At 38.4% G+C, this 26,559-nt stretch overlaps 1 protein-coding gene across 2 annotated transcripts in view; it reads right to left on the bottom strand.

The window, feature by feature from the left end:
• CEP85L (centrosomal protein 85 like) overlaps positions 1–26,559 on the bottom strand; it is a 102,417-nt gene that overhangs the window by 65,969 nt on the left and 9,889 nt on the right. For both annotated transcript variants that reach the window (XM_041470120.1, XM_041470121.1), the window contains exon 2: positions 20,094–20,255. In XM_041470120.1, the coding sequence (XP_041326054.1) occupies positions 20,094–20,255 (162 nt within the window). The remainder of the gene's footprint in view (positions 1–20,093; positions 20,256–26,559) is intronic.

Consider the following 26,559-nt stretch of genomic DNA (forward strand, 5'->3'; position numbering starts at 1 on the left):
CCAGCAATGTTATTACAGAGATATGGAAGAAGGAATAAATGGTAGGACAGCCTCACAGGCCTCCTACAATGTACAGATATCCAAAAATACTACAAGGCAAGCTTAAAGGATCTTTAGTAAGTAGAGCAGAAAGCCATGCTGGAAAGAGTAAAAGCTGCACTCATAAGTACCAGGATGGCATCCACACTTATGGAAAGAACTGCAGGGGTAACACAGAGTTCCAGCAAATGGCAAACAACTTCTTAGACATCCTTACAAACAAAGGGAATGCTGTGTACATATGAACATACTTGAACAGAAACTTATCATATCCCACCTAATTTATTAAGACCTGGTCATTTGGTGTCCATCTTCCTTATCCTCCTCCTCTACAGTTAATGAATTTGCTTTTCCCCCCCTTGTGACTTCTTATTCTTTTCCACAGCCTTGAGGCAAACACACCTTCTCCCTTGTTTGAGAGAGAGGTAATAGGGTAGCAACAATCATAGTCTGAGTAAGTAATGAGGACAACACTCTCAATTTGCAAATAATAGAAAAAAAAGGTCGAGTGAGAAACATGTTCTAAAATTTATTAAAGCTTAACAAAGAAACTGTCACTGAACAAGAGAAAATTATACCTCCTCACTGAGCAAATGAAAAATACTTACTCAAAGAAAACAACTTGTATTTCCCTATTTTCACATTATTCCCATCCTGTTTTCATCTTACTATGTAAAAGGTTGCCTTGCTTCACTTAGATTTACCTGAAAACACAGTATTTTCCCTAGCACACAGTGCTGACAAGGAACGTGCCTTAGAGAAGCTACTACTTTGTATTAAGCTGTAGTATTTCTGGTACTGAAATACTCTTTCACAAATCCGCTCTTTGATCAAGTCTCATTAGGGCACAGCCAACACTCACCAGCTTTGATTTATTTAAAGAGTGTTGTCCCATGCTTGAGAGGTCATCCCTGTACCTTAACATCAGATTCCCACCACGCCTTCCGAGATAGCAGACCTGGCAAAAACCTCATTAGCAAAGTTCTTGAGATTCTAGCAGCAAGAGCACACAACTAAGTAACACAGTGGGCCACACCTTCATATGATCTCACCTTAGCACTACAAATCAACCTCTGCATTCCACATCCTATTTCAAGAGCCAAGGTTCTCAATTCCATCACTTAATTTAGATGACAAGAGGCAATCTGAGCATCTTCCCAAAGAACTGCACAGGGGTGATCAAAACAAAATCACTACCAAAATGAAGCACACAGAGATATAACATTTGCTTTTCTGATCCTACTTGATCATTTAAAATCACTACACAGGAGACAAGCTCTGTAGAAAATGTTCGTTTACTCCTGTGTGCCACTGCAGTCAGATTTGAGGTGAAAGTTCTCAGTACTAATTGACATTAAAATACATTTGGTAGAATGATCTGTCATCCAAAACATTCCTCATTAAAAGTTAATACACATTTCCCTGACTTATACAGCTGGTTTGGGTTTCAAATTTTTTTTGTGCAAGAAAATACTGGGTAAAATGATCCACATTCTGCTTTAAAATAAACTTCTTTAAATTAGCTGTTTGGCAGTACCAATTATAAAAATCAAATAATAAAATTTTACATGTGTTTCAACAAACAAAGCTTAACAAAAGCTTCCAACATCAGTTTGAGTTTTGCGAAGGTTGACTTCTGGGAGATTGTACCAAGGCAGTGCAACAGTTTCTGATAGGGGAAAACAAATACAAACTTCACAAACAAACAGAAAAAGGCAAGTGCATGTGAGGTCTTAACACTCATTAGGTATATATATGCAGAGAGTAAAAAGAAAACCCCTAAGCCCCCAACATACCAGACACACACCAAGTATATCTGTCCTGCCCAAGGGATCTAGCGTAACTGGTATTTCAGGACACACCAAAAAAAAAAAAAAAAAAAAGAGTACTTCCTATTAATATTTCTGTGAACTGCCAATTTACCCAGCAATATGTAGGCTAATAATACTCAGCTGGGGAATCCACAACTCCAAAAGACAAGCATCTTCAAAAAAATTTAGTAACACTTGAGCCAGATCTGGGTCAACTTAGCTCACTTAAATGAAACCCAGATTCAGAAGATGATATAACAGGGGACTGTAAAGGAAAGTAGCAGTGTATAGAGGTGAGATGCAGCCACTCCAAAATGAAGTGAGGCATCTGTCCTGTGCAATAAGGGAGCTCTGATGAACAGGCAGACATTTCAAAAAGCAGCAGGCAAAATTTGTTTTACAGGAAAAGATTATTCAGCTGAGAAAAATAAATTGCAGCAAAGTCAACTACTGCAAGATTCTATTCTTGTTTTCCCTACTCTACTCAATTATTCCAGATACCAATGTTAGAGAATTCAAATGAATATTAGATTCATTAAAAGAACAAGTGACAAATGCAATACCATGGGATATTTAATTGAAGCAGAAAATATTTCACAGATTTTATCTGACCAAATGGTCTAAAGCAAACAGCAGGTAAGCCCAAGAGCAAATTTTTACACCATATCAGTCACTGAAAGCAAGTTATTTATGACTGCTACTGGTCCAAGCTTGCAATGGCCATCTGCTAATCTGTAAAGAGAAAGGCTAACCTAACTTACATTAAAATCTCTTTAGATGAGAAAACTGAGCATGTTAAGATAGAAGTATGTCTTAAAAGAATGAACTTGTTTTACCAGAGTACAATAAACCTTTTGATTTATGCACTTTGCCTCTTCAACCAAGGATATCACAAACCCACTGTCAAATATAATAGCAATTTCTAGAAATACAACAGAATAAAGGATGCTCTGAACAACCACTTTCAAAAAGCTAAACTTTCCCAGCAGTAAGTGACACACACACACAAAGAAACATCCCATCCTCAATGTGTCCTCTTGATGTGCCTCTCTACACTCAGCTGCAGCTTTGGTGCTATTTTGCAGCCACACATGTATAGCACCTGAAAGAGAGCTGTGCTACAGGATGTTCACAGGCCCCTGTGTGAAGATGTGAGCTACATGCAGCTGGCCACCACAAAATAGTAAAAAATACTATGCATGTGATGTGGATGCTCTATGCAAAAGAGCACAAACCAAGCGAAATTTGAATCCCACAGCACCTATCTTCTCCAGCCATCTAAGAGCTATTTTTAAGAAAGTTATATAACTAAGTAGAACAATTTTTAGATTAACGGGTTCTATTTTCACCTCCCCCAGATAAGAGGATAAAGCAATATTCCAGAACAGCAGTCACGTCAACGGGCAACTTGATTTCGCTGAAAACAGAAGCATGAGTGAAAACCTATACTGCCACAGGGAGTTTCTTTTGTCGTTAGTTGTCTCATTTTTTAGAAATCTCGATCTTAACTTGCATTTGCCCTTTTAGGAAGGCCATCTACAGCTTCCAATTCCATTTTCCAACAACAAGCACTTAACAGTGAAGACATAAAGAAATCAAATATCCCCCTAGGACCTTCTTTAAAAGTAACGGCTGAAGGGGAAAAAAATACCGTGGATGCCACAATATATCTGTTCTCCTTCCTTTCTGTATCTGCAAGATAGCCATGTCACAAATACCTACTTCAACAGCCATCAGATACCCCCCTCTTGCTGGCATTACTTTCTCATCGACAGCTAGGGATGACTCAAAAAAACTAGAGTACTTTAGTTCTCCATGAGAACAGAAATCCATTGCTGGCATTACTTTCTCATCGACAGCTAGGGATGACTCAAAAAAACTAGAGTACCTTAGCCCATGAGAACAGAAATCCCCCCCTGCCCTCCAGAGGGGATAATTCTAGGTATTTTTGTTCTCTGTAGAAGAACATACCTACTCTTTCCTATACCAAGACAGATGCAAGCTGTGCATTCTCAATCTCCACAGGCAACTTATTTGTATTATCCCAACTCTCAAACTTGCCTCTGATACCATCTCCTACAACAATATTCCCAGGTTAGCTAGGCTGACACCTTTCAGCAGCAAAACTACTTCCACTAAGATGTGAAGGGCAAAGGATGCTTAAGGGAAGTCAAACTCACATTAAGAGACGCCCTCTAACACAAGAGACCAGAGCAAAACCTGAGGGCTCCCAGAGAGCACTATCATTCCAGAGAGTTAAAACTCTGTGGCTGACCAAGGTATGTATCAACAACCCACATTTTCTTCACAACTACAGGTAGAAACAGAGCCCTCAATTCAATGTCAAGTAACTTTAAACCGTTAAATCTCACTTTCAAGGACACTGGAGTTTCTGGCTATGTTTTTGAGATAACTACCCACTAATGACAGTTTAATCCCTCTTTCTACTCAGACTTCATATTGAAATAATTAAAAATTAATTAAATATTAAAATATTTAGATTCAACTGGTACCTGTTCTCCTCACCACAGAGCAGTGGATCTCTTGCTTCACAGCCCACCAGGAATAGCTCTAAACAGGAGCAGCACACTTCAATTTTATGCCCGGCCACAAAAGTAGGGAAGAGAGAACACGCCTTCATTTTTGCTCCCAATCTCACACTTCAGCTTCATTTCCTCCACTGATCTCCCTCCCATTCTGTGAGCCTTGCACAGCAGTCATCCTCCCAGCTTACGTCTGTATTCTCACTTCAGAAGCCCAGCCCAAACCCATAATCATAGAACAGAATCATTTAGGTTGGAAAAGACCTTCAAGATCATTAAGTCCAACCATTAATCCAGCACTACCAAGTTCCACACTAAAACCATGGCCTCAAGCACCATATCTACATGTTATCTTTTGAAAACCTCCAGGGATGGTGACTCAACCACTTCCCTGGGCAGCCTGTTCCAATATCCGACAGCCCTTTAATTGGTGACTCTTCCAAGTATCACAGAGACTTCTGTACATTTAGAACACATGCACACTACTCGGATGGAAAAAGAAATCCTCTAACAGGCAGAAGCAGGTGCTGTGAGCAGCCACAGCAGCGAGGCTGCCATGGGTCCAGTGAGGCAGGAGGATACTGCTTCTGGCCCTCACTGCTTCACAGCAGGACTGTCCCTGTCTGACTCCGTCCTCCTGCTGCAGACCAAGGTCAGCCCAGGTCGCCAAGCACAGCCAGCCTGCCTCGCTGCAGCACTGCTGCTGCTGTGCACCTCTTGGAAGCACTTCTTGGGCCACAAGCAATTTAGTTAATACACTTTGGGAATGCCTGCATCAAGCAGTAATCCCTTCCAAGGGGACAGAAACCATCCCCAGCAACCCCGAAAGTTCAACGGGTGCCTCGAGAGTAATTTAACTCACTGGGGAAGTCTCTCTCTTTGATGCTGATCCCCAAAAGGTAAAATATGTCAAGAGTAGCTAATATTCAACTGGAGTAGGTCTGTTGCAGACCTAGCAATCTACTTAATTACTTACTAAGATTTGGGGAAAACCTCAATAAGAAATGGGGGAAATTTAAATAATAATTGGAAAAAAAAAAGATATTAAAACCGTGTAAAGTAAATACAGAAAGAAGTAAAATACAATGTTGCAGAAGCAGCTTTAGCACTCTATTTTCTAACCTCTATATTCCTAGCTTTGCTACTCTACCCTTCATTTACCATACACTAATGCCACCTTCCCTTAAAGTTTCTTAGACACATCAGGGCTTTGATAACAAATTAACAGCCTACTCCACATGTAGGTCACCATCTGGAACTCAGCTCAGGTCACAGAGGATTAACTCTAAATTGGATTGTTGCACAGCTCTATATCCTACAGAAGGAAGTCACATTTTATACTTCAAAAATTAAGTATCATTATCTGCATTTTCCAAACAAAGAACAGGAGACAAACTCTTACAACAATTAGACCCGTGTCACTTATAAACTTTACCTGCTTTCTCCCACTGCTCTTTACACTGAATGGTACTGGCTACCCTGGCTACCTTTTTAAACTTCACAAATTCAAGCAAAACAAAGTAGTAATAAACTTAGGGGAAAGGAGAGCAAGACCCACCCGGAACTCCCACCATTTTCCTATAGCAAGATTCCTATTACTAACAGAAACATTCCTTAAAGCAACAGTGGCAACAAGAAGATATGGAAGAGTTTCTGCATTCCATCCCACAAAACTGATTACAATATAATAAACAGATGTGGAAAACCCTTTGCTTTTGTGCACCATTTGGCTTTCACTGTTTTGACTCCAGCTTTTAGCATTCTATTTTTCAGGCACACCTGTGGAGCCATGGTACTAAGACTACTAGTAACAGAGTTGTTCCAATTCCAATACAGAATTTACCCACAGCAGAAAACAAAGGAGAGGGATTCACAGTTCTGTACTGCCCATGAACAACTCTTCCTCCAGGACCTCTAACCTTCACACACCCTGAAGACTTAATTTTTGCTGTTTTTGGAGGACAGTTTGAGCAAAATTAATGTTACAAAGGTGAAATTAAGTGCATTAATTTTGAGGGTGTATTTAGAACCAAATCTCACACTCTTTGGAGCATTTCTGTACTGTAAAAAACAAACCTCCACTCCAGAAGGGAACTACTACCTCCTTATATGTCCATCCACAAAGAAGCCATGAAGGATAATTTTAAAGGCTGGAGGAAAAACAACCCAAACTTCATGCATGCATTAATTCTTAAGAGTATTTTCACTGCAAGTAGTCTGTCTGTAACATAAAGACAGTTCTATACTATTAAAATGAAAGTGTATGTCACATTTTTTAGAAGTATCTTGAAAATTAAAGGCTATTTGTACCTTTTGACAAGACTGGCTGAAAGATCTGATTTTAACTATAACCAATGCTTAAATAAACTGATAGTGAATCAGGAGAGAAACACGTAATGACCAGCAGAGTCTTTTATCACAGTTCTTCCTACTGAAGAGATTTAGCTTTGTAAATAATTTCTAAAATAAATTTTAAAAAATTAACAGCAGTTTAGAACTTCCCCATTCTTTCACTTGTAATCAATTTCTAAAGTTGTTTTTCCCCCTACTTCCTATGCCAAAAGAGTTTAGTGCCCTGACATTACAACGACTTGGAAAATTTTATGATTAGCACACTAATTAAATGAAAGCAATAAATTAAACTAAATCATAAAAGCAAGAATATATAAGTAATTAATTATGAAAAATGCTTTAACAGAACATTTTTCATCCTGAAAGACCAGACGTTCCATTGCCAAATCATATGTATGTCAGGCACCATTTGGTCCACTGAATTAATTCCCCCTGGAATAAAACCTACTTGCTACAAATTATATCACCAGTCCCAGATGAAAAGACTTGATCTACTGTAGATAACAGAACTCTAACCCAACTTCAGTTTGCATATTTGAGTTGATCTCAGCAGTCATTTAAGACAAAACATGCTAAAGCATTCCAAACAAAAAGAAGATGCTATACACACAAAAAAAAAAAAAGTCCTTTCTTGGTGCAGTTTGGGATTTGATCACCTTAATTTTAGAAACCAATCTGGCATCTCAATTCCCACAGCAAGGTTTACCTAGCACCTGAATGGGGATGCTGGTTCACTGCCAACACGCCTCCCTGAGTACCCACGGAATCTCTAGCCCACTGAACATAGCCCATCATGCTTACACACAGCATATCACATGACATAAAAACTGCAGCTATTTTAAGTGCTACTACCTGTACTGCCACCTAGTTTTAGACTTTATTTAAATAGAAGAGTGGTTCACTGTTTACTGACAACTAACAAGCTTGGACACAAACGATCTGAATTACATTCCTCCAATGGTTTTAGTGATCACTTCTCTCTGTTCCCCAGAAATACTTGAAGACAGAGTTTTTATGCCCTTTTTGTCTTCTGTGATGTGCACAATTAAATGTACAGAGCAAGAGGTGGGAGAGCAGAAAATGTTTCAATTGCTGCCTTTGATAATGGAAATACTTTAGTGTTTACAAATTTACTTCCAGTTGTTGGCTCATACATTTGGATATTTATAGTACTTATCATTATGGCATCCAAGCACATTAGCAGTGCTCTGATCCTCACAAAGAAAACAAAACAGAACAGTTTCTTCTCCGCTCTCCAGCCTATTAAGAAACACCTTAGTTAAGGTATTACCAGCACAGCACATTCCAGTAATTAGAAACAGAACTATTTTCAAAAGGTAGACTCAACTTCAGATCTTATTTTTTGATCGGAACAAGCAGGGACCAAAGTCTGTCATAAAAGTTAGTATGGTAGACTTGAGACCTGATCTCTGGCTCTGAAATAAAGTCAGTTCCATAACCACTAGCTAATAAAGTCAGAATTGTATACTTACAGAAAGCATTTAAATTAAAAAAAAAATTAAGTCTGTCTAATTATGTTAATAACTGAAGTCATCTTCCACCCCAGAGAAATGCAAGACAGTAATTTTGCGCAATGCAGTACCCACAGTGTTCATCAGTTACCCAATAGCACCAGTAAATCCCTAACATAGCAAACTGTAATGGCATTCAGCCCACATCCCAGCTACCAGGATGAAATCTGAAACTCTGCAAAGGGTAGCAATTTTAGAAGCTACACACAGATCTTCACATCCCTGCTCAAGTGGTGTAAGGTTATTGATGCACTTCAGCTTCAGAACAGAGGTCAACACAAATGATTTTTGATAATCATAAAACTGCCAGGCTTCACCTTGCACAGAATATTTTTATCATCACACACTGTTCCCTTTTTCACCTTGGGCTAACACTTATAGGCAAATCAGACACGATTACATTATTGAAATAATGAAGCGGCAGAAATAACTGCATCAATAACTATTATAAACACTGAATGCAAGAATGGCTTCTTAAGAGAACCTCCAAATATCTTTATTTACCCTGTGTTTTTGTAATGCACTTTATTTTAAGATTTTAGTTTATATCTTTAGTTATTATAGGTCAAAACCATTAATGATGTTGGAAAAACAAGCATGGTAAGTGTTGTGTGTGTACATATATATATATATATATATATATATATGCAACCAGAAACTCTCGTATAAAGTATATTAATAAATCTGTTTATATAAGCACATGTAATAAAATAAACTGATTTAATCAGCCTTACAAATCAGTATGCTTCAGAAAAAAAAAAAAAAAAAATCCATGCTTTTTCAAGTCTGGTATCAGACTTCTGAAACAGAGAACTCCACCAAGCATATCCTGCTTGATCAAGTCCCACACTTACTTCAACAGCTGAAATAACACTCACCCATGTAAGCATCAGTCTAATTAATGTTCTTTAACTTTTACAGTAAATTAAGGCTATACTACTCTTATAGGAGTACAGTACTCCCAGAACCACATAAACATGAACTTTTGGCCATAAGTCACATGTTTTATTAATTCTACTAGACTATGCTACCTGCCAGAACTAACTAAAGTAAATACTCGTATATAGTCATAACATTCCCACCTACTTTTGAACTCCCATTTCATTCCAAAACTTCAGAAGCATATAACTAAGAGATTCTGAATTTTTCCCATTCTTCACCTCCTTCCAAAAGAATCCATTACAATTTCCATTAAGAATAAAATAAATGTTGATTTCCATTACAAGATTAAATTCATCTCATGGGTAAACACAAAACCTACAATTTTTGCCACTCACTCATCATGTCTACATATAGACCACTTCTTCATATTCCACAAGAGTTTGGCTATATCACTTATTGATATCATTCTTAACATGTAGAAAACACAATGCAACTATCCCAGACCTTATTTCACAAAGGAAAAAGGAAAAATTCAGCAGGAACAGAAGGAAGAAAGTACTACTGCACCATCTCATAAAGATATTCAAAAAGCTGAAATGCTACCAGTATAAATCAAGGACTGTTCCTTGTTTTATTTACATAACATACTGTTCTTTTTAAGTGAAGACCCAAGTGTTACAAGAATGGAGCCATTTGGAACAGCAGAAATCACAGATTTTAAAACATATACTTGGCCAGAACAACCTTTTAGTACTTTTCTTTTTTTTTTTTTTTCTTTTTTTTGGGGGGGATTGACACTGAAAAAATAGAAAACCAACAAACTGGAGCAGTTGTGCACATAAAACTAAGCCATATGGGCCTCCTGTACTGAAGTCCTCTGTCATAGCCTCCTCAGTGTCAGCCAGCGAGATCATTTGAATAGCTGATCAAGGTGAGAAAGATTTCATGTAAAGGCCTGAACATGGAAAGCATATCTATTCTGTGGGCTGGCTGAAGTCACATTTGTTTTCCCCCTCTTCTTCCTGAACTCCACTGGGGAGAGGAGATAGGGGAATACCGAGACCTGAAAAGGAATACCAAACTGGGGGACACTGATATGAATTGAGGAGAGAAAGCAACCTAAGATTCCCTTCAGACATGTCCCAGGGAGAGCACGTTTCAGTTTTACAAAAGCCATGAATCATTTCACTCAGAACCTTTCAGAAGCTGTATTAGACAACAGATATCCAAGCAACCACCACAAAAAATCGCACTGTTTTCACAGAATCAGAGAACGTCTTGGTCTCAAAGATGATCTTGTTCCACCCTCTCTGAAGTGTGTTTTCTTCACATGGGGCTTTTTTTTTTTTTCTTTATCATGAGCATTTTTTTCTCCTAGTCTAAATAGGGCATTGTCTAAATTGGGTTGCAAGATGGATGGTGGAGGTGTGTATTCTATTTTCATCTCTTAGAGGTGGGGCAGTTATCTTCTGTTAACTGGACAATTTTTCTTTAGCTCCTCCACAACCAATCCTCCCTCCACAGAGATATCTGCTGTTCATGGGCCATTGAGTCTCACTGATAAAATAATATCATCCCATTGTGAGATGCTCCACCCAGAGGGAGGAGCCAAGCATTCCTACCTGGATATAATCTGAGATTTGGAACACCACAGGCAGCCTTTTCCACTGGATTCCCAGAGGAGCAGCCTTCTTCTCCACTGGATTCCCAAGGGAAAATCCAGCCCATCTACCCTCCTGCCTTCCTTAACAGACACCTGTCTTTTCAAACTAAGACAGGCATAATAGTAAAAAACAAAAATTCTGCACATCTTATTTGAATTCTCATTAGTCTCCAAAATTTTATCAACTAGACTTCTTTTATCAACTAGTCTATGAAGATTTCTCTAACACACAAGGAGAAGCACAACCCCATTATGGATGCCCTAGTGAATCCAATTCCCTTTCTATGCACTCTGAATATATTTTTAGTTCAGTTTTCTAGCTGAGCTAATTAGAATTAAAACCTTGCCACCACTCTCAACAGCAAGGTAAGACTGCATACAGATGGCTGATGCAATGAAAAAGAAAGAAGTACTTTTAACCATATCACCTCTCTAAAGAAAAGCTTACTGCAGAAACACCTCTCACCCAGTTAAAAAGTATGTGTTTCTTCAGAATTTTTATGTAAGATAGAACAATAAACTATAATCCTGTAGGATTCCCGTAGAATCTCTAGGTACTCCTACAAATTAAAACTTAAAAACAGAAAAAATTAAAACCCCCTGCCACTTCATACAATAAATGCCATTGTTTAAATCAACCAAGAAAGACAGTTCTATTTTTGAAAATACAAAATATTTTTAGCCTTCGACAGGGATAGACTAATCCCTGATGGAAAAGGATGTGCCACTAAGAGTTTATGATATACAACTTAAGAAAAATGCACATAATACAGTCTTCTGATTCATAGACCAACATCAAGACTAGAATCATCCTGTGCGCTTAAAAATAGCAGCCCAAACACAGGGACACATTCAATGCAAGATATATAAAAAATATATACATGTATTTAAACTGTGGTTTGTAGTCTCTAGATTTGCTAAAAACAACAGGAGATAATATAAACTGGTACACAGTTTTGGCCCAAAAAAAAAAAAAAAAAACAATAACAACCCACTCTCACATGTTTCCCTGCTCCTCAAAAAATACATAGATGTCAGATAGTTAAATTGGTTAAATTTATTTGACATACTATTCCTGGTAGTAGCAGACAAAAATAAGGGCCAACAACAGAAAAACTATGGCTTGGTAGGTTCTGGCTGGACATCAGGGAAAAATTCTTCACAAGGACATCTTACAGCCCTGGGACAAGGTTATTCAAAGATTTTGAGGTACGTGGGAAGGTTTTCAAGAATCAGAAAAACAAAGTCAGGGCTGCCCTGGTCTATTTTAGTGATGATCCTGCTCTGAGCATAGGGCTGGAAACAGAAGTCTCCTGCAGTCTTCTCCACATTTCTATGATTCAATAGCATGAAAATATACTAACCCTTTCTCAAGGAGGCTAAAATCCTTATTAATTTTGCATTAAAAATATCTGAACTAAACAATTTCCTTCCTATTTTCACATGAGTTAGGCAGTGGCATTTAAATCATCAAATACTAGTTGAGTTACAAGGAGCCAACCTACAACCAGGTAGAATATGACACTGGCATTCAGGACCAGGTGTATCATTTATTTAAGAGATGATAGCCATGACTGCTACTTGTACTATTATCTGGCAAGATGAAAGCAAATTTTTTTCCACTCCTATTCCTTTTTCAGGGCCATACTATCAAGGGCAAATTCAAAATGGGAATGCCATTTCTTCTGGAACACTAAGCTCATAGGAAAAAAGAAAAAAAAACAAACAGGAACCTCTGCAATCCATTCAAATTTTTAGCAACATCCTTATAAACTTTCTACTCAATGCAGTAAGAGTTTAAAAAAAAAATCCAGTCATATTAAGGAACAAGGCATAAATTGTAATGTAATAACAGTTAACATGGAGGGAGATGCTAATTTATGGTTATGTCATTCACAAATGTAACTAATTCCTCCCAAACATATTTGTTACTGCTTTTTCTGTTTCAAGGATTAAGCACCGAGAAGAAGAGCAGCACAGATAACAGGGAACAGAAGAGGGTGCAATTCCTGAACATCACAGGAATTCTGGAAACTAACCAGGAAGAAACTAACATAAAATTAGAAAGGTTACTTCAGTATGTTTTCCGGTTTTCATTGTTATTACAAAAAACTTAGAAAGAACTGCAAAGAGGACTGATGTCAGAGACATTTTTCTGCATTAGAGGGAACTGAACACTGCCTTTTTTCCTGCCAATTGTCCTTCTGCCTTCAAGGACAGACTTCATTTTATTCCTACACAAACACCTAAGCTGCCTTCTGTTTTTTTTTCTGATCTTGCTACTTAACAGACATTTTAAGTCTGTTTTAATAGACATTAAACAGACATTTTAATACACCCATACACAAAAAACACTGTTTAGACTTACAGAACCAACATTTCCTACTTGGGACGCCTCAGAAGTGTTTTTCTGCAGACAAAGCTTGAGTACTCACTACAAAGCTATGTGTTGTGTAAGTTGTATTTACTTATATAAGCCGAATAAGGCATAATCTTTTTAACCTATTGTACAGGACAACTATACTAGAACACGCTCCAGGGGCAAAGAAGCGACCTCTGTGTAGCTGACAACACTTCTACAATGCTGACTTTCATGACTGCCGCTGACACAAACAGAGGCATTGTCATAGCAAAATCTTATCTGTCAGCCCTCCAAGAGGAAGGAAAAAACCTCAAGAGATTTCTTTCACCATGTTTTGCATTGGGAAAAACCCACACCAGTTTTCTTTTTAAATCTGATGGGGTAAGAAGCATTTAAGATGGTAAAAAGGAAAAAAAAAAAAAAAGGCACCATAATACTAATACTAATAGCTTTTAAAACAAACCAATCACAGTTCTCAAAGGAATTTAACATATTAAAAGCAACAAACTTGCTCATATTCTGCCTGAAAAAGACCAGGCAGCTGTTAACAACTACCGCCCAAGTGAGGTTACTGCAAACAAATGCCCCATGAGCAGACAGGCAAGCATTCTTGAGGCTTTACCCCTGCCCCCTCCATTACCAGTCCCCACTATTCAAACTGTTTCATTCTACCCCAAACCTGGTCTAACTGATCAGACTTGTCATTTGTTGCGTTTTTCTCACTTCCTCTTACAGACCCCCCTCATTCCCCTAACGTGAAGAAAGTCAGAGATTAAGGAAGTGAGATGGAGTAACCACGCTTTGTGCCTCTGCACATTGTTCTTCCTCACTGCTGCTTTCATGCTGCCAAAACTGATGTCAAAACTCCATCTGACTTATCACAGAAACACAAGCAAGGCTCTGAAAAAGGTTTTCTGTAACAGTGAGCTTTTATGTGCTACTTCAAAGGGAACTTTTACAGAAATTACTTATTATCAGCACACTGAAATCATGGCTAAAACAAAGGATGACATTAAATATATTAACAGGACTTTGCACTAAGAAGAAAGTTTAATCTGTGCATACACTATAGCAGAAACAGGTCTGATGAATAAAAACTAAGAAAGAGCAGTATAAGCCCTCCAGAAATGGATAGTCTTGTAAAACTGTTAAAAACCAGAGATTTAAGAACTTTTCTGTGGGGGATATACAAATAATCTGCTTTGTCAAGCCCCAGGCTAGGACTCCAGGCAGTGGCAATGGGTTTTTTCTGGCTACAAGGAACTTGTGGCCTATATCCCAAATGCCTACAGTCCATCACCAAGTGCACTATTCTGTCTATAGTGGAAAGGATTAAAAATGAGTCCTGTGATTTCTTCAGATAAGGCTGCAAAGGCTGCTTGAATATGTACATTAAATACTGACTAGCTACAGAATGTTTCCTTCCAGTGTTCACAGAAAAACAGTCTAAGGCTGCAACTGTTCCTCTCTGTGGCTTTTCTGAAACTGATCTGACTCCTGCTCCCCTTCATGAGAACCTGAACTACAGAACTGCTGAACACAGGCCAGGGAGTCTTCTTTGACACTATAGTAGCAAGGAAAAGTGAAAAGTCCTCCCTGAAATCCCCCAGCAAAGACGCATAATAATTAGCATGCCCAGGTCTCATGATATTAACCTAAGTACAGGTGAGAGATCTGTACGATGCTCCTTGTTTTTCTCATCAGAATACCAGATACCCACCACACTCAAAAAATACAGATTACAGGACATGAAAAACATCTACCTGGTATTTCACCTGAGCATGATGCAAATGACCTGGAATAAGAGGCAGAAATTGCAGTGTTTAGCTGGGAGAGAGGTCATTTCCGTCACAGCAGCCCCTATGGTGCTTGTTTTGGGAACATAGCACTGTCTCTGCTTTTGCTGAGAAGCACTTACACAGCACCACGGCCTCTGCCACCCCAGTGAGGGGTGCACAAGGGGCTGGGAGAGGACACAGCTGGGACAGCTGACCTGAAATACCAAAGAGATTCCATACCATATAATGTCATGCTCAGCAATGTAACTAAGGGGCAGGTTTCTTCCAAAGTATTTGTCACTCAGAGACTGGCTGGGCATCACTCTCCTCGTGGTGCATTTACATCACAATGTTCACTCACTTTTTCTTTCATTATTAAACTGTCTTCATCTCAAACCTGAAGTTTGGGAGTTTTTTTCCTTGGTTTTTTGCCCTTCTGATCCTCTCCCCATCTCACCATTAAAACTTTCTGGTACAACTCAATGATATAGCTACAAAATACATCATATGACAGAAATAACTTTTTGCACAGTAACGAAGAGAATGCCACTAAATTCTAAGTAAGCAGAATTATTCTCACAGAGTTATTTCCAATTAAAACAACAGAAATCATTTTTCTGAGAAACAACTACCGATGTTAGCTGAAGGCAAAATGCACCAAGCTCACTCTGCAGAACACTCCCACTAGCAGCAGGAAAGTCCTGCTGGTATTTTTTATGTGAGGAAAACTGAGCATAACGTGAGAGCTTGTTCCTATGGGGAAACCGTCACAAAAGAAGGCAAAATATGAAGTTAAATCAGTGGCTATTTCTCTCTACAGAACATTCATGTATGAAACTAGTAGGTGCCTTTAGTTTAGTTCAAGCAAGTTTCAAAATCAGAGTACATAAGTTCACATGGAGTATGTCACTGTTACTTGAAGTAATTTCTCCATCTTATTTTAGTGGAAAATTACTAGCATAATTTTTTTTCCTATTTGTTAAATCCTGGGAATAGGCTACTAGAATCTGAAATAACCTTTTTTTTTTTTTTAATCCTAAACCCCCCCCAAGAAAATTAACAGCCAAACTCTGAGCATTAATCTTTATATTTTCCTCAGCTATACAGACACTTTATTCTAGCAAGCATGGCAATACCACTTACAAGGACTAGAGACCAATACAGCCTTAAGTGCAGTGCACATTTCTGATTGTCAGGGTAGATAATATCCAAGTAACACAGTAACTGTGACTCACAGAGGGCTGGACACCGCTTCATAACGTGAGATTTGGCAAGCAGAAAGGAAGGAAACAAGGAAAAATGCCTCAAACACGATTATTTTCTACCCTCCAAATAATCAAGCTACTTCACCAAACATATGCCAGTACTTGCCAGGATCCAAGGGCATAGAGATTAACCTCAACTCAGTTAAAATCAGGAACTTCTCTGAAAATCCATCATCTTCCAAAATCACAGAACACAGTAGAGAGTGAGCATTGCCAGCTATCAAGATCTAGGATCCTTGTGTTATTGCACTTTTGTGATACCAAACTGATAGCACAATCTACATATTTCACCTACGCATTGTCAAACCTGCTATCTTTAGCAGCTGAAGAAAACCCCCCTCAAGATACTTCATAATTAAATTTTGCCTCCTGAAATTCACTTCTGCGTTTCACTATATTGAATAGTTATATTTATTAACTTTTCTTTTTCTCCCTAATGAAAAAAAAAGCAAAAAAAAAAGCACTAGAACACCATGCATGGGACCTGGTAGAAGAAAGAGTGCTTGAAAGAGGAAAACCAAGTAACATTGATCCTTGTTTTCCATGATCCTTGGCATATGAAGAAATGCTACAATTCAACTGAAATAATTAGGATTTTTTAAATCCTTAAAAAGATAATATATTCCCTTAAAAATGACAGACAATGATAGACCTCTGGGTCTCATAACATCAAAAAAAGTTCCTATTCTATCAGCTAAGCATTCCAGAGAAGTTGCTGGAGGGTTATTAGAAAAGGGGGTTTATTAAAGTTAAACTGGCAGAACATCAACTCCTAAAAAAGTAGTAACTCTGATTATCTGCGTCCAATCTCTTTCTTCCAGGAAAGCAACGTTCTATGAATTTTCACACTATTAATTTGCAACCCGAAATATTAAATTAATTGCATGTAACAATAAGGGAGAAAGATGTAGGGACTTTCCACAGCACAACAAGCTTATCTGATGAAAAAAAAATGTTCTGCAAAAATCATGGGCCCTGTGTCTTACATTAACATCTAGTTCTTATCACTCCTGTTCTAAAAGGCTAAACTCAGAATGTGCACAAGAGAAAGAGCTCTGCTGGGGTTTACAAACCATTTAATCTCTGCCAAGTCCCTGACTTTCTAATTAGGTAAACCAAATTTAAAAAGTCTCAAAAACACTTAAAATATAAACTTCGTATTTCTTCTGTAAGTGCTACTGAAAGAATGGTTATACACAGGTATTTTAACAACAGTTGCTAAAAATGAAGCGCAAAAGCTCATGTGAATCCAGAACAGGACACAAACTGACAGGAAACATTAAAAACCCCAAACACATTAACTGTAGTTTTAACAGATATAACTGTAGTTTAAACAGATATAAAATGCCTTTTAGTCTTTAAATTTAGAGCACTCTCAATTAAAAGTGTCAGATCTACCCAAACCACAACACCCCCACATTTACGGTTTATAAATTTCTGTGCTCAGCTCCCACAGTGCACATGAACATCATGCAATTCCAACTCCATTGCCTATTCCATTTCCTAATTTTCCTACCTTTGCACAGCATAATATACAATCAACTGAATACATTTTAACATTAAAGGTTTCTTTCTCCTGTCTTTGTCAAAACCCATCTCCCCTCCAAATCACACAGGTTTGAGCCAAACACAAAAGGCACTTGTCTTTTTTTTTAAAGCCTGCATTTTCAAAGAGAATGAATGCTCCTGAAATAAATATGAATAAGAAGATTAATTTAAAAGAACATTTAAGATGTTATGAAAAAATCTCATTAAAAATATATTTTAAATGCACCTGCAGTCCATTCCCTGCATGAGCGTATTTATTAGCAACTATGTATTTGTACAAACTCACTCAGGTGCATTCTTCAGAATTAAAGGAGATGTTAATGCTAATTCTCAAATTAAGTTTCTTATTTTTAGTGGGCACAACAGAAAGGAAATAGCAAGGTCTCAATTCATTATCTGAGCATTGCTAAAAACTGTAATAATCTGCCAACTTGTGAAAAAAATTCCCCTCAGAAAAATCCCCAGGAGCTTCTTCCCAAGCACCACAACGAGAGCAGATGGCCAGCATCAAGACTGCAATTACCAGTCTGGCCTGACAGTTCCACAGATGACAATGATACTCTTTTCTTTTTGTGGATGTGTGCAGGGGGCAGCTTGAGAGCTGCAGACAACTAGGTATCATAGGCATCAACCCCTTCCACTAAAAATATACAATCAATTGCCAGGCCTGTCATATGATTCCTCCATTAACCTTCATTTCACCATTAAGTATCCCTTCTTTTTTCTTTAACACTTTCTTTTCTGCTACTTAAGTTTTTCAAACAAATTGGTGGGAAATGTGTAACATTAAGGATGCAGCAGAACTGACCATTGTAAAGCATTGCCAAAGACAAACATCACGAACTATCTGCTGCTGCAACCTTGCAACCTTTCCCCTCTTTATTTTAGTCTCCCCCCCACCCAGCCCTGAACAGATTATTCTCTTGCCTACAAAGGAGAACAGACTATCTGATGAGGAGCTGCTGTTTCGTTTCCTCTCCTTCATCCCACCCCTCAAATGGGGGGGAAGCCCTCCAAAGGGGGGAGGGGAGGGCATGGTTTTAATTCAAATGCTGCATCTTAAAATACTATTGTGCAGCATTTGGCTGGGAGTGATTAAAGCTATATATAAATACACACCATGAGAGTACTTCATCCCCCCTACATCTCTGGGGGAAAAAAAATACCAAAAAATTTCTGCATTAATAACCATTTACTATTTCAGTTTTACACCCAAGAATTTGAATATCTGAGCAAAACCTTTATTTTGCCAAAGCCAACAACTGCTTACTAATGAAAGGAAGCAGAAAACAAGTTATGAGCTGACAGATGCAACAGAAAGAGGGTGGAAAGGATTTTCTCATGTGCAAAAGAGGCCTGACAGACTTAACTGAGGCATCTGGACCTCTCCTCAGGAATGCCCACCCCTCCACAGAGTCTTCTGACTTACACCGATTCAGCATTCCTTACTTAATTTCTACTAATTCTTCCTGTTCTTCCTCATTCCAGCTACCCCTTTTGCAATATTTATCAGGCATAGAAAGCTGCTGGAGAAAAGTATATCACAGTCCTGCTGCCATTCATTATCTGTCTCGAAAATCTTACTGGGAAATAAGTCAATGCAAGAAGGAAACCTTAAGTCTCACTACATCTCTCTCATTCTGGCTTAATTCCAGTGACAGGCTGCATAGGGAGGGTGACAATGTTATGGAAACACTGCCACTGTAGAGGCTGTACCCCTCCCTGGTAAGATCACCTTTGACTAATCATGATTTAATCCAAACTAAGTTCTGACAATCTTTAGACACTGTTGATTCTTCTCAAAGATCCTTAACTATGTGTCAAATGCCATGCAATAAAATGTGAATTCCTTCCCACCAGAAGAGGAGATGAAAAGATTCAACACACTTTCCTCACGCAGTATGAGCAAACTTTCTTTGCTCTGACATACACTATGTGACACACACAATGAATACCAGAAAGCATTGTCCTCTTATCAACCCCCTCAAAAGTTTCTGCTTTTCCCCCACTTGTTTATCAAGTGCTGTAGTACAGGACATTACTCCTCTGTAGAAACCTGGCACTTCTTGCAACTGCAATTATCAAAACATGTAACACAAGCAACCCCTTTGTGGCAGAGATGCAAGTTAATGCATACAATTCATGCAGAACTAAATTAATCAACCCTTACCAAAACAATTACTTGGCTCCAGCAAGGAAAAAACTCCATGTGCTCAACAGCTTTGCAAAAGTACGGTTAGCTTGTGCAAAATATCTTTAAAACATTTTGGATTGTTTCTCTCTCAGAAACATACAAAACTTTAGCAGTGTCAACTCACCTTCCACACTGTCAGAACAGGAGGTACCAATCCCAGTGTCCCCGCTGTCAGAAGCTATGCTGTGTCTTCTCACAGGATTGTTTTGATTGCTTGACGAAATCGTTGAGGACTGCCACAGGGATTCAGTACCAGGTAACCATCCCACGGAGGAATAATCCGAGCCTATGAAAGAGAAAGCCAGAAGTCTGTCATTGGAGATACAATACAAAGATCAGCAACAAAATACCTGTCAAGATGAAAACTGAAACCTATGTTTCATAGATAAAACTTGAGCCAGAGTGTGCATGTGTCTTAGAGATTTTTTTTTTGTTAAGTAAAATCTTTTTGCTAGATGAAAGCTTCCCCAGAATTCCAACACATGTATTTTTACTACTTAAAATTTTTCTTGTACTCTTTAACAAGACACTTATCATACGATTCCTATCCTAGAACTGATTCTCAATTCACAGCAGAATTTTGCATTGCAAGCTTTCAAACACAAAGCAATGCATTAATTTTAGGACAGAAACCAGTTGAACATTCGGCCACTGAGATACAGTCCTTTTCTACTGTACATAAACCACATGACCTAGGTGATAAAGCCAGCAATGAAATAGCCAACACTGATATCTAAAGTCATTCCTTATGTAGCTGCACATAAACTGCCTTTGTGAGACATGTATCCATCTAGTGGTTTGTTTCATTTTGGTTATTTTTTTCATTTAAATAATCGCTAAAATATTACATTTTAAAACACAATTCAGAGCAGCAACTAGTTCCTCTGTTCAAGGAGTTTTTAAAGTAGGCCACATATTCTCACAGCCAACCTCAAGGGAAAATTTATCACAGAGTACAATCCCAGAAGACCATTACAATTTCCAATAGCCAGTATCTAAATGTGAGCATTGTTTAAAGACAGAATACTGATCACCACATTCATACTCTGAACCAGCACAGGCACTTAACAAACCATGGAAAAAAGCATGGCTGCTCTTCATTTATATATAATCACATACATACACCCCCTCTAGCACTTAGCTTTGTATAGCACTTTCAGCAGGAAATGATTCATGAAGAAGTATCAGCTCACATATAACGTCTCTTATGCTACATGACGTTATTTTTATATCATTTAAACACTTTCAGCAGTGTCCATCTGAAGTCGTAACAGCAATTTGCCTCTGCAAGGACATCTGCTATTTCCAGCTGTACTTGTTTTCCAGTAAATTAAATAGTTCAGAAAACAATGCAAAAATTAAATATGTAGGTACATATACAACCCCACTCCCACAAACATGAATATATACATGGTTCCCATGCAGCAGCCAAATCACTAGACCTAGAGACCTGGAGTGGTAACAGCTGCTTGCCAAGCCAGCTGAAAACTGAGGAACACAATAAATGCTTACACACTAAATTCCTTATGGCATGTGCTATTGAACTGTAACATGACATCTAATACAGTCTTTTTTGTAGGTAGGCTCTTGGAGACCTCAAATATGCCTGTCCATCTCATTTGCCTCAACTTCATTTTCTGTTGAGATTACTGCCTCTTCTTCCCTTCAGCACATTTGCCTACCTTTTCTCCCTCTAATTCAAAATCACCCAGTTCTCCTTCCCCTCCATTCTACTTCAGCCATACCTTGTCCAATGTATTTCCTTCTCTTCCTTAAGCTTAGTTTTGCCTCTCCAGAAGTCTCTTTAACTATTCCAGTGAGTATCTTTCAAGTCCACAGGTGAGGGGGAAGACCAGAGGAGCCAGACATGAACGCACGTGCCCATGGCTTACCAGTCACACCCTGTAAAGGGGTCCCAGCCAAGATTCCAATGGAATACCACTCCAGGTGTCATCCTTCCTGTCACACTCTCTTGTGTCATCATCTAATGTACTCAAGTGTGACAGTTTTGCATACAGCTAGTGGAAACTGGGACATTTCTTCTCTTCATCCAGCACATTTTTCACTAATACTCTGGCTACTTTGGGAACAGTAATTTTACCACACCTCCCTCTGAACAGGGCAACTTTCCAGAAGAATTCCACTTCATCCCTCTCAAGCTGCATCTAGCTATTCAAGCAAGAGTAAAACTGACTTATGGAATGCCAAGCTAATTAAATCAGGGACAGTTCTGATTTAGGAGACATTTAAAATACATTTATAGAACAGAAATTTAGATGGATTCACCCCTTCTTATACCATTTTCCACTATACAACTCTTTGGTGCCATTTCAGCTTTTATGGTATTACACAGGTGTTAAAAGAAATGCACCAGATAATTTAATATGGAGTAGTGGTAGCAATAAGACAGTATTAAGTGTGAAACCCTTCAGATCTCTTAGAGAAATGCTCAGCATGTGAACCTACAACCATCCATATACAAACGCCCAAAAGGCAGAGCTACTTTTCACTCTGGTGGAACTTTGAAGAATAAAAGCTAAAAATACCACAGAATGAGAGTAAATTAAGAAAGGACTTTAAGAAGTCACGTACTCTAACCTTAAGCTGAAAGCAAGATAATTAGATCAGACTGCTCAGGGCCCCATCCAGCCGAGTCTTGAACACCTCCAAGGACAGATTTCATAGCCTCTCTGGTTCCTCCAGCATTTCACCACCCTCCATTCCAAGAAAGTTTTCCAAACATCTCAAGAGTCTCTCATGTTCCAAACATATTGCTGCGATATACCCCAACAGATGCAACAAGCCAGTGCAACTAGACTCAGTTAACAAACAGGGTTAACATGCTAGAGGGGGCAGACAGTCATTCCCATCGGGATCTCTGCAGGTACTGTAAGGAGAGAAAGTAACAGGCACCACAAAACACCCTGCTGTAATCTATTCTCAGTTTTACACCTACACACAGACAGCCTGGGGACACACCAAGCCCCAGGTGTGTCCTTCAAGAAATGCTTTCTCTTTGTCCCCTGACATGAAGCATAATCCTTTTTTGTTCTTCTAAAAACGATAGCTAATGACATAATCCAGGAGTCTGCAGTTTTTAATGTTTCATGGCACATCCACACAATTGTGTTACCTTGCAGACCTAATGGAGATTATATGTCAGAGAAGGCCATTACAAATATGCAAGTGTCTGCATGAGAAAGTGAGTTCAATCACCTTTGAAAAGCTGTATCATAAACAACCAAATACAAGCACCAAGACAGTAAAAAGAAACCCAAATATACTATTTTATGGGTTACTTCCCTCAACAGTAAGTAACCCATAAAATAGGATGTTACAGACCTCATTAGTCCAAGACATTATTTAAAAATTAATATATTATTTTCTTTATTTGAAACTCACCTTCTGAGCCAAGTCCTGAGGAATCCCCAATTGCTATGCACCCCATTCTATGCTCCCCATCTCCTTTTTGGACAGCTCTCAGCAAATGCAGGATCTTTCATACAGCAAACAGCCTACACTAAAAGAACCAAGTCTGACACAGGAGTCCCCCCCACACTGCTCAGCCAGCACACCTGCCTCACCCTGCTGCTCTGATCTCAAACCTGCCAATCAACAGCCAGCATCCATCTGCCCAAAATACCGAGTGGAGTAAGAAAATCAAGCAAAAATTTCTAATCAATATTTGTGGTGCTGAATTGCATATTAGCATCTGTCTATGATCATTCTTTACTGGGTTAGAAAAATCTACCTTTCATAGGATTCATTAGGAGAGAAAAAAGTAGTGTCATCCTACCGGGCTGCAATTTCCGCCAAAAAACATGACAAAATACATATAAGATCACCAAAAAAATCTCAAAATAAGCCTTGTTTATACAAACGGTTGAATGCCTCCTTAAATTTGGTCAGTTAAATATACCAACATAGTCCTCTGTTTTCAGCCTAGGCATTTAAAACAGATCCCTTTACAACTAAGTATATAAAGGGCAGGAAGTAGATTATTTTTTAAAAGGGAACAGTTGTTGAAATTTCACTCCACAAAAACATGTAGCTTTTTTCTGTGTGTTACAGAATGCTGTCATCTATTGCTGTCAGAAAGACTCACAGTTAATTCTGGATCATTACCATGCCTAATTTCAGTGGCACGCACAGACCCCCTGTGATGTACCTATGCAAAATAATAACATTAGCGTCTTTACATTTGGTTCCTAAAATACCTCTAACATGCCTGAATGTAAAGATTGTTATTTTAAGTGACAGCTATGATACTGTTACTTTACCTAGACACTGAATGGAAAGAAACAGCAAAAGACTTAACTGGGTTTCACAGAAGATACATCCTGAACTAAGAATACTGGTTTTTCTATTCCACACTATGACTGACATGGATTGTGACCAGAAGTGAAACACCCATGACAGCCAGGGCAAATTTATACAGTCAAAGGATTCTGAAGAAGATCTCTCTACAGTACTATCAAAACTAACTACGCAAAGCTCATTCTGGTCATCATGGATGTGACCAGGCTGTACAATCGTATTTCACGCCAGGATGGCATTGAAGTCTGCCTGAAGCCCTTGCAAGGAAAGAGAGTCAGCATTCAGCCCAAAGACATTGCCATAGTTAATTAGTTTACCCTCACCATCTGTACCTTTACCCAAAACATTGCTAATTATGCACAAAGATCACGTGACAGTATCTTGAAAGAAGTCACCCCACCTTCAAGCCAGTTCTCCCACATCCACTCATATAATCCACTGAAATTGCTGAATTTATTCCGATTGCATCTTCTACACACTCCCTTCTCAACAAGTTCTTTAAGGTGTAATAGCCTCTCTTTCACTTTCTCTCCTGTACCATAGGGCTGCATAACCACACATCCAGAAAAAGTCTACAAACAAACCCACAAATGGTCTCTCAATGATACAGTTGATGCATCATAAGAAAAAATTTACTTTGGTTGGGAAATGTTTGTTTACTCATCATACCTGCAAGATGATTACTGCCACGAGATTAAAGAAAATCTCACTCTGGGGTGTGTTTCATGCACAAGCCTTCATGGATAATATTCTTTAACTGCTGGAAAGACAACACAGTGAGAAAAGGCGACGGAGGCAGGGGAACCCAAAATGCTAAAAAGCTTTTCCAAAAGCAGACAAGAGCAGATGTCACACTTTAACACATTTATACAGGGCTTTTAAAAAAGCTGGGAGCTAGCAATAAAATGGTGCGACGGCAGTTTCCTTCAGTCTAAGGTGAAGTGAATGAATGATAAGGTGCAGTTATTCAACCTGGTACTCTGACACAATAAAAAGATCCTGGCATGTCAGTGTTCCTTCCAGACACAGGCAAAAAAACCCTTACTTTGATAAGTAACTACTTTATAAATTCTTCCAAAAATAGTGTTTAAAAAATGGCATCCCAACTCTAACTTCCTAGACACATACTTCATAGGTGCACTTCATCTCCATGGTCCTTTTGCAAAACAAACTGCAAGTTTTATTAATAGAAATGTCCAAAACAAGTTCTAGGTCTACAATGCAGGCTTTTCTCTTCCAGGGTGAGCAGAACATTAGGAATAGAGGTTTCTAATGATTCCAGGGAAGGTGGCCAGATGACAGTTTCAGGATCCTTTTTTTTACAAATACTCTGGAGGTGGTGGAAACTCACAGCTCTACCAGCTGGCCATGAACTAAGATACCAGAAGGTCCCAGTCCCTCCTCTCACGCAAATGCAGCTGAGAGTAGGTGGATGATGCCGTTTAATCAAAGTGCAATAAGAAGCAGGGTAAAGTGGGATGAAATGACAGCCTGAACTATTTAATTTTTACATTTCAGTTTCTCAAAAGTACAGTGTCAGATAGCTGAAGTATGATTCATCCTAAGGATTCATATCCTTTATTAATGTGCTTTCTTGACAGAGCCTGCAAGCTATTTAACTAAGTTCTCATAGCTTTCCAGTTACAAACAGATTAGAACAATTCTAAGCATGAAGAAAGATAAAAATGCACAGATATAGAGGGAAACAGGAGAAGAAAAATAGAAATGTGAGAGCTTAAACAGAAGAATATTGAGAGAGACTTTTTTATCGACATTTTTACTTACAGAGGCTGATAACACACAGTGTGGTATACAAAGGCTTACGCCTGTCCTCTGTATTACTAATGTGCAAAAGAATTCATCTACTAGAGAGAGAGAAAAACATAAAATGGTAGAGGAAAAAAATTAAAGAAAGAAACCTTAAAAAGAAAATATTCAAAATACAATCCTCAAAGTACACATACACCTGACTGGCTGTATCAAATTGCCTATACAAAAAAAGGCTATGGTCATATTTTAATGAACATAAACTTGTGCTTCAGTTTCCTGTGAGCTAAATTTTAAGCAGATTGTTACCAAACCTCCAGCTTCTTTTGCCTCTCAAATTCCTTAAAAAAGGTTAAATAGTTTTGATTTTTTTCCCCAAAGAAGTGGCTACAAGTACAATCTCTCATCATAGATAATTACAACTACAAAACATTTGTCTACTACACAAAACAGTATTACAAAGTGAACCTTTACAAGGTTTGATTTTTATGACTACACAAATGTGC

This window comes from Pyrgilauda ruficollis, unplaced genomic scaffold (genome assembly GCF_017590135.1).
Source record: "Pyrgilauda ruficollis isolate IOZ18807 unplaced genomic scaffold, ASM1759013v1 scaffold24, whole genome shotgun sequence".
In the NCBI taxonomy this organism is placed as follows: domain Eukaryota; kingdom Metazoa; phylum Chordata; class Aves; order Passeriformes; family Passeridae; genus Pyrgilauda; species Pyrgilauda ruficollis.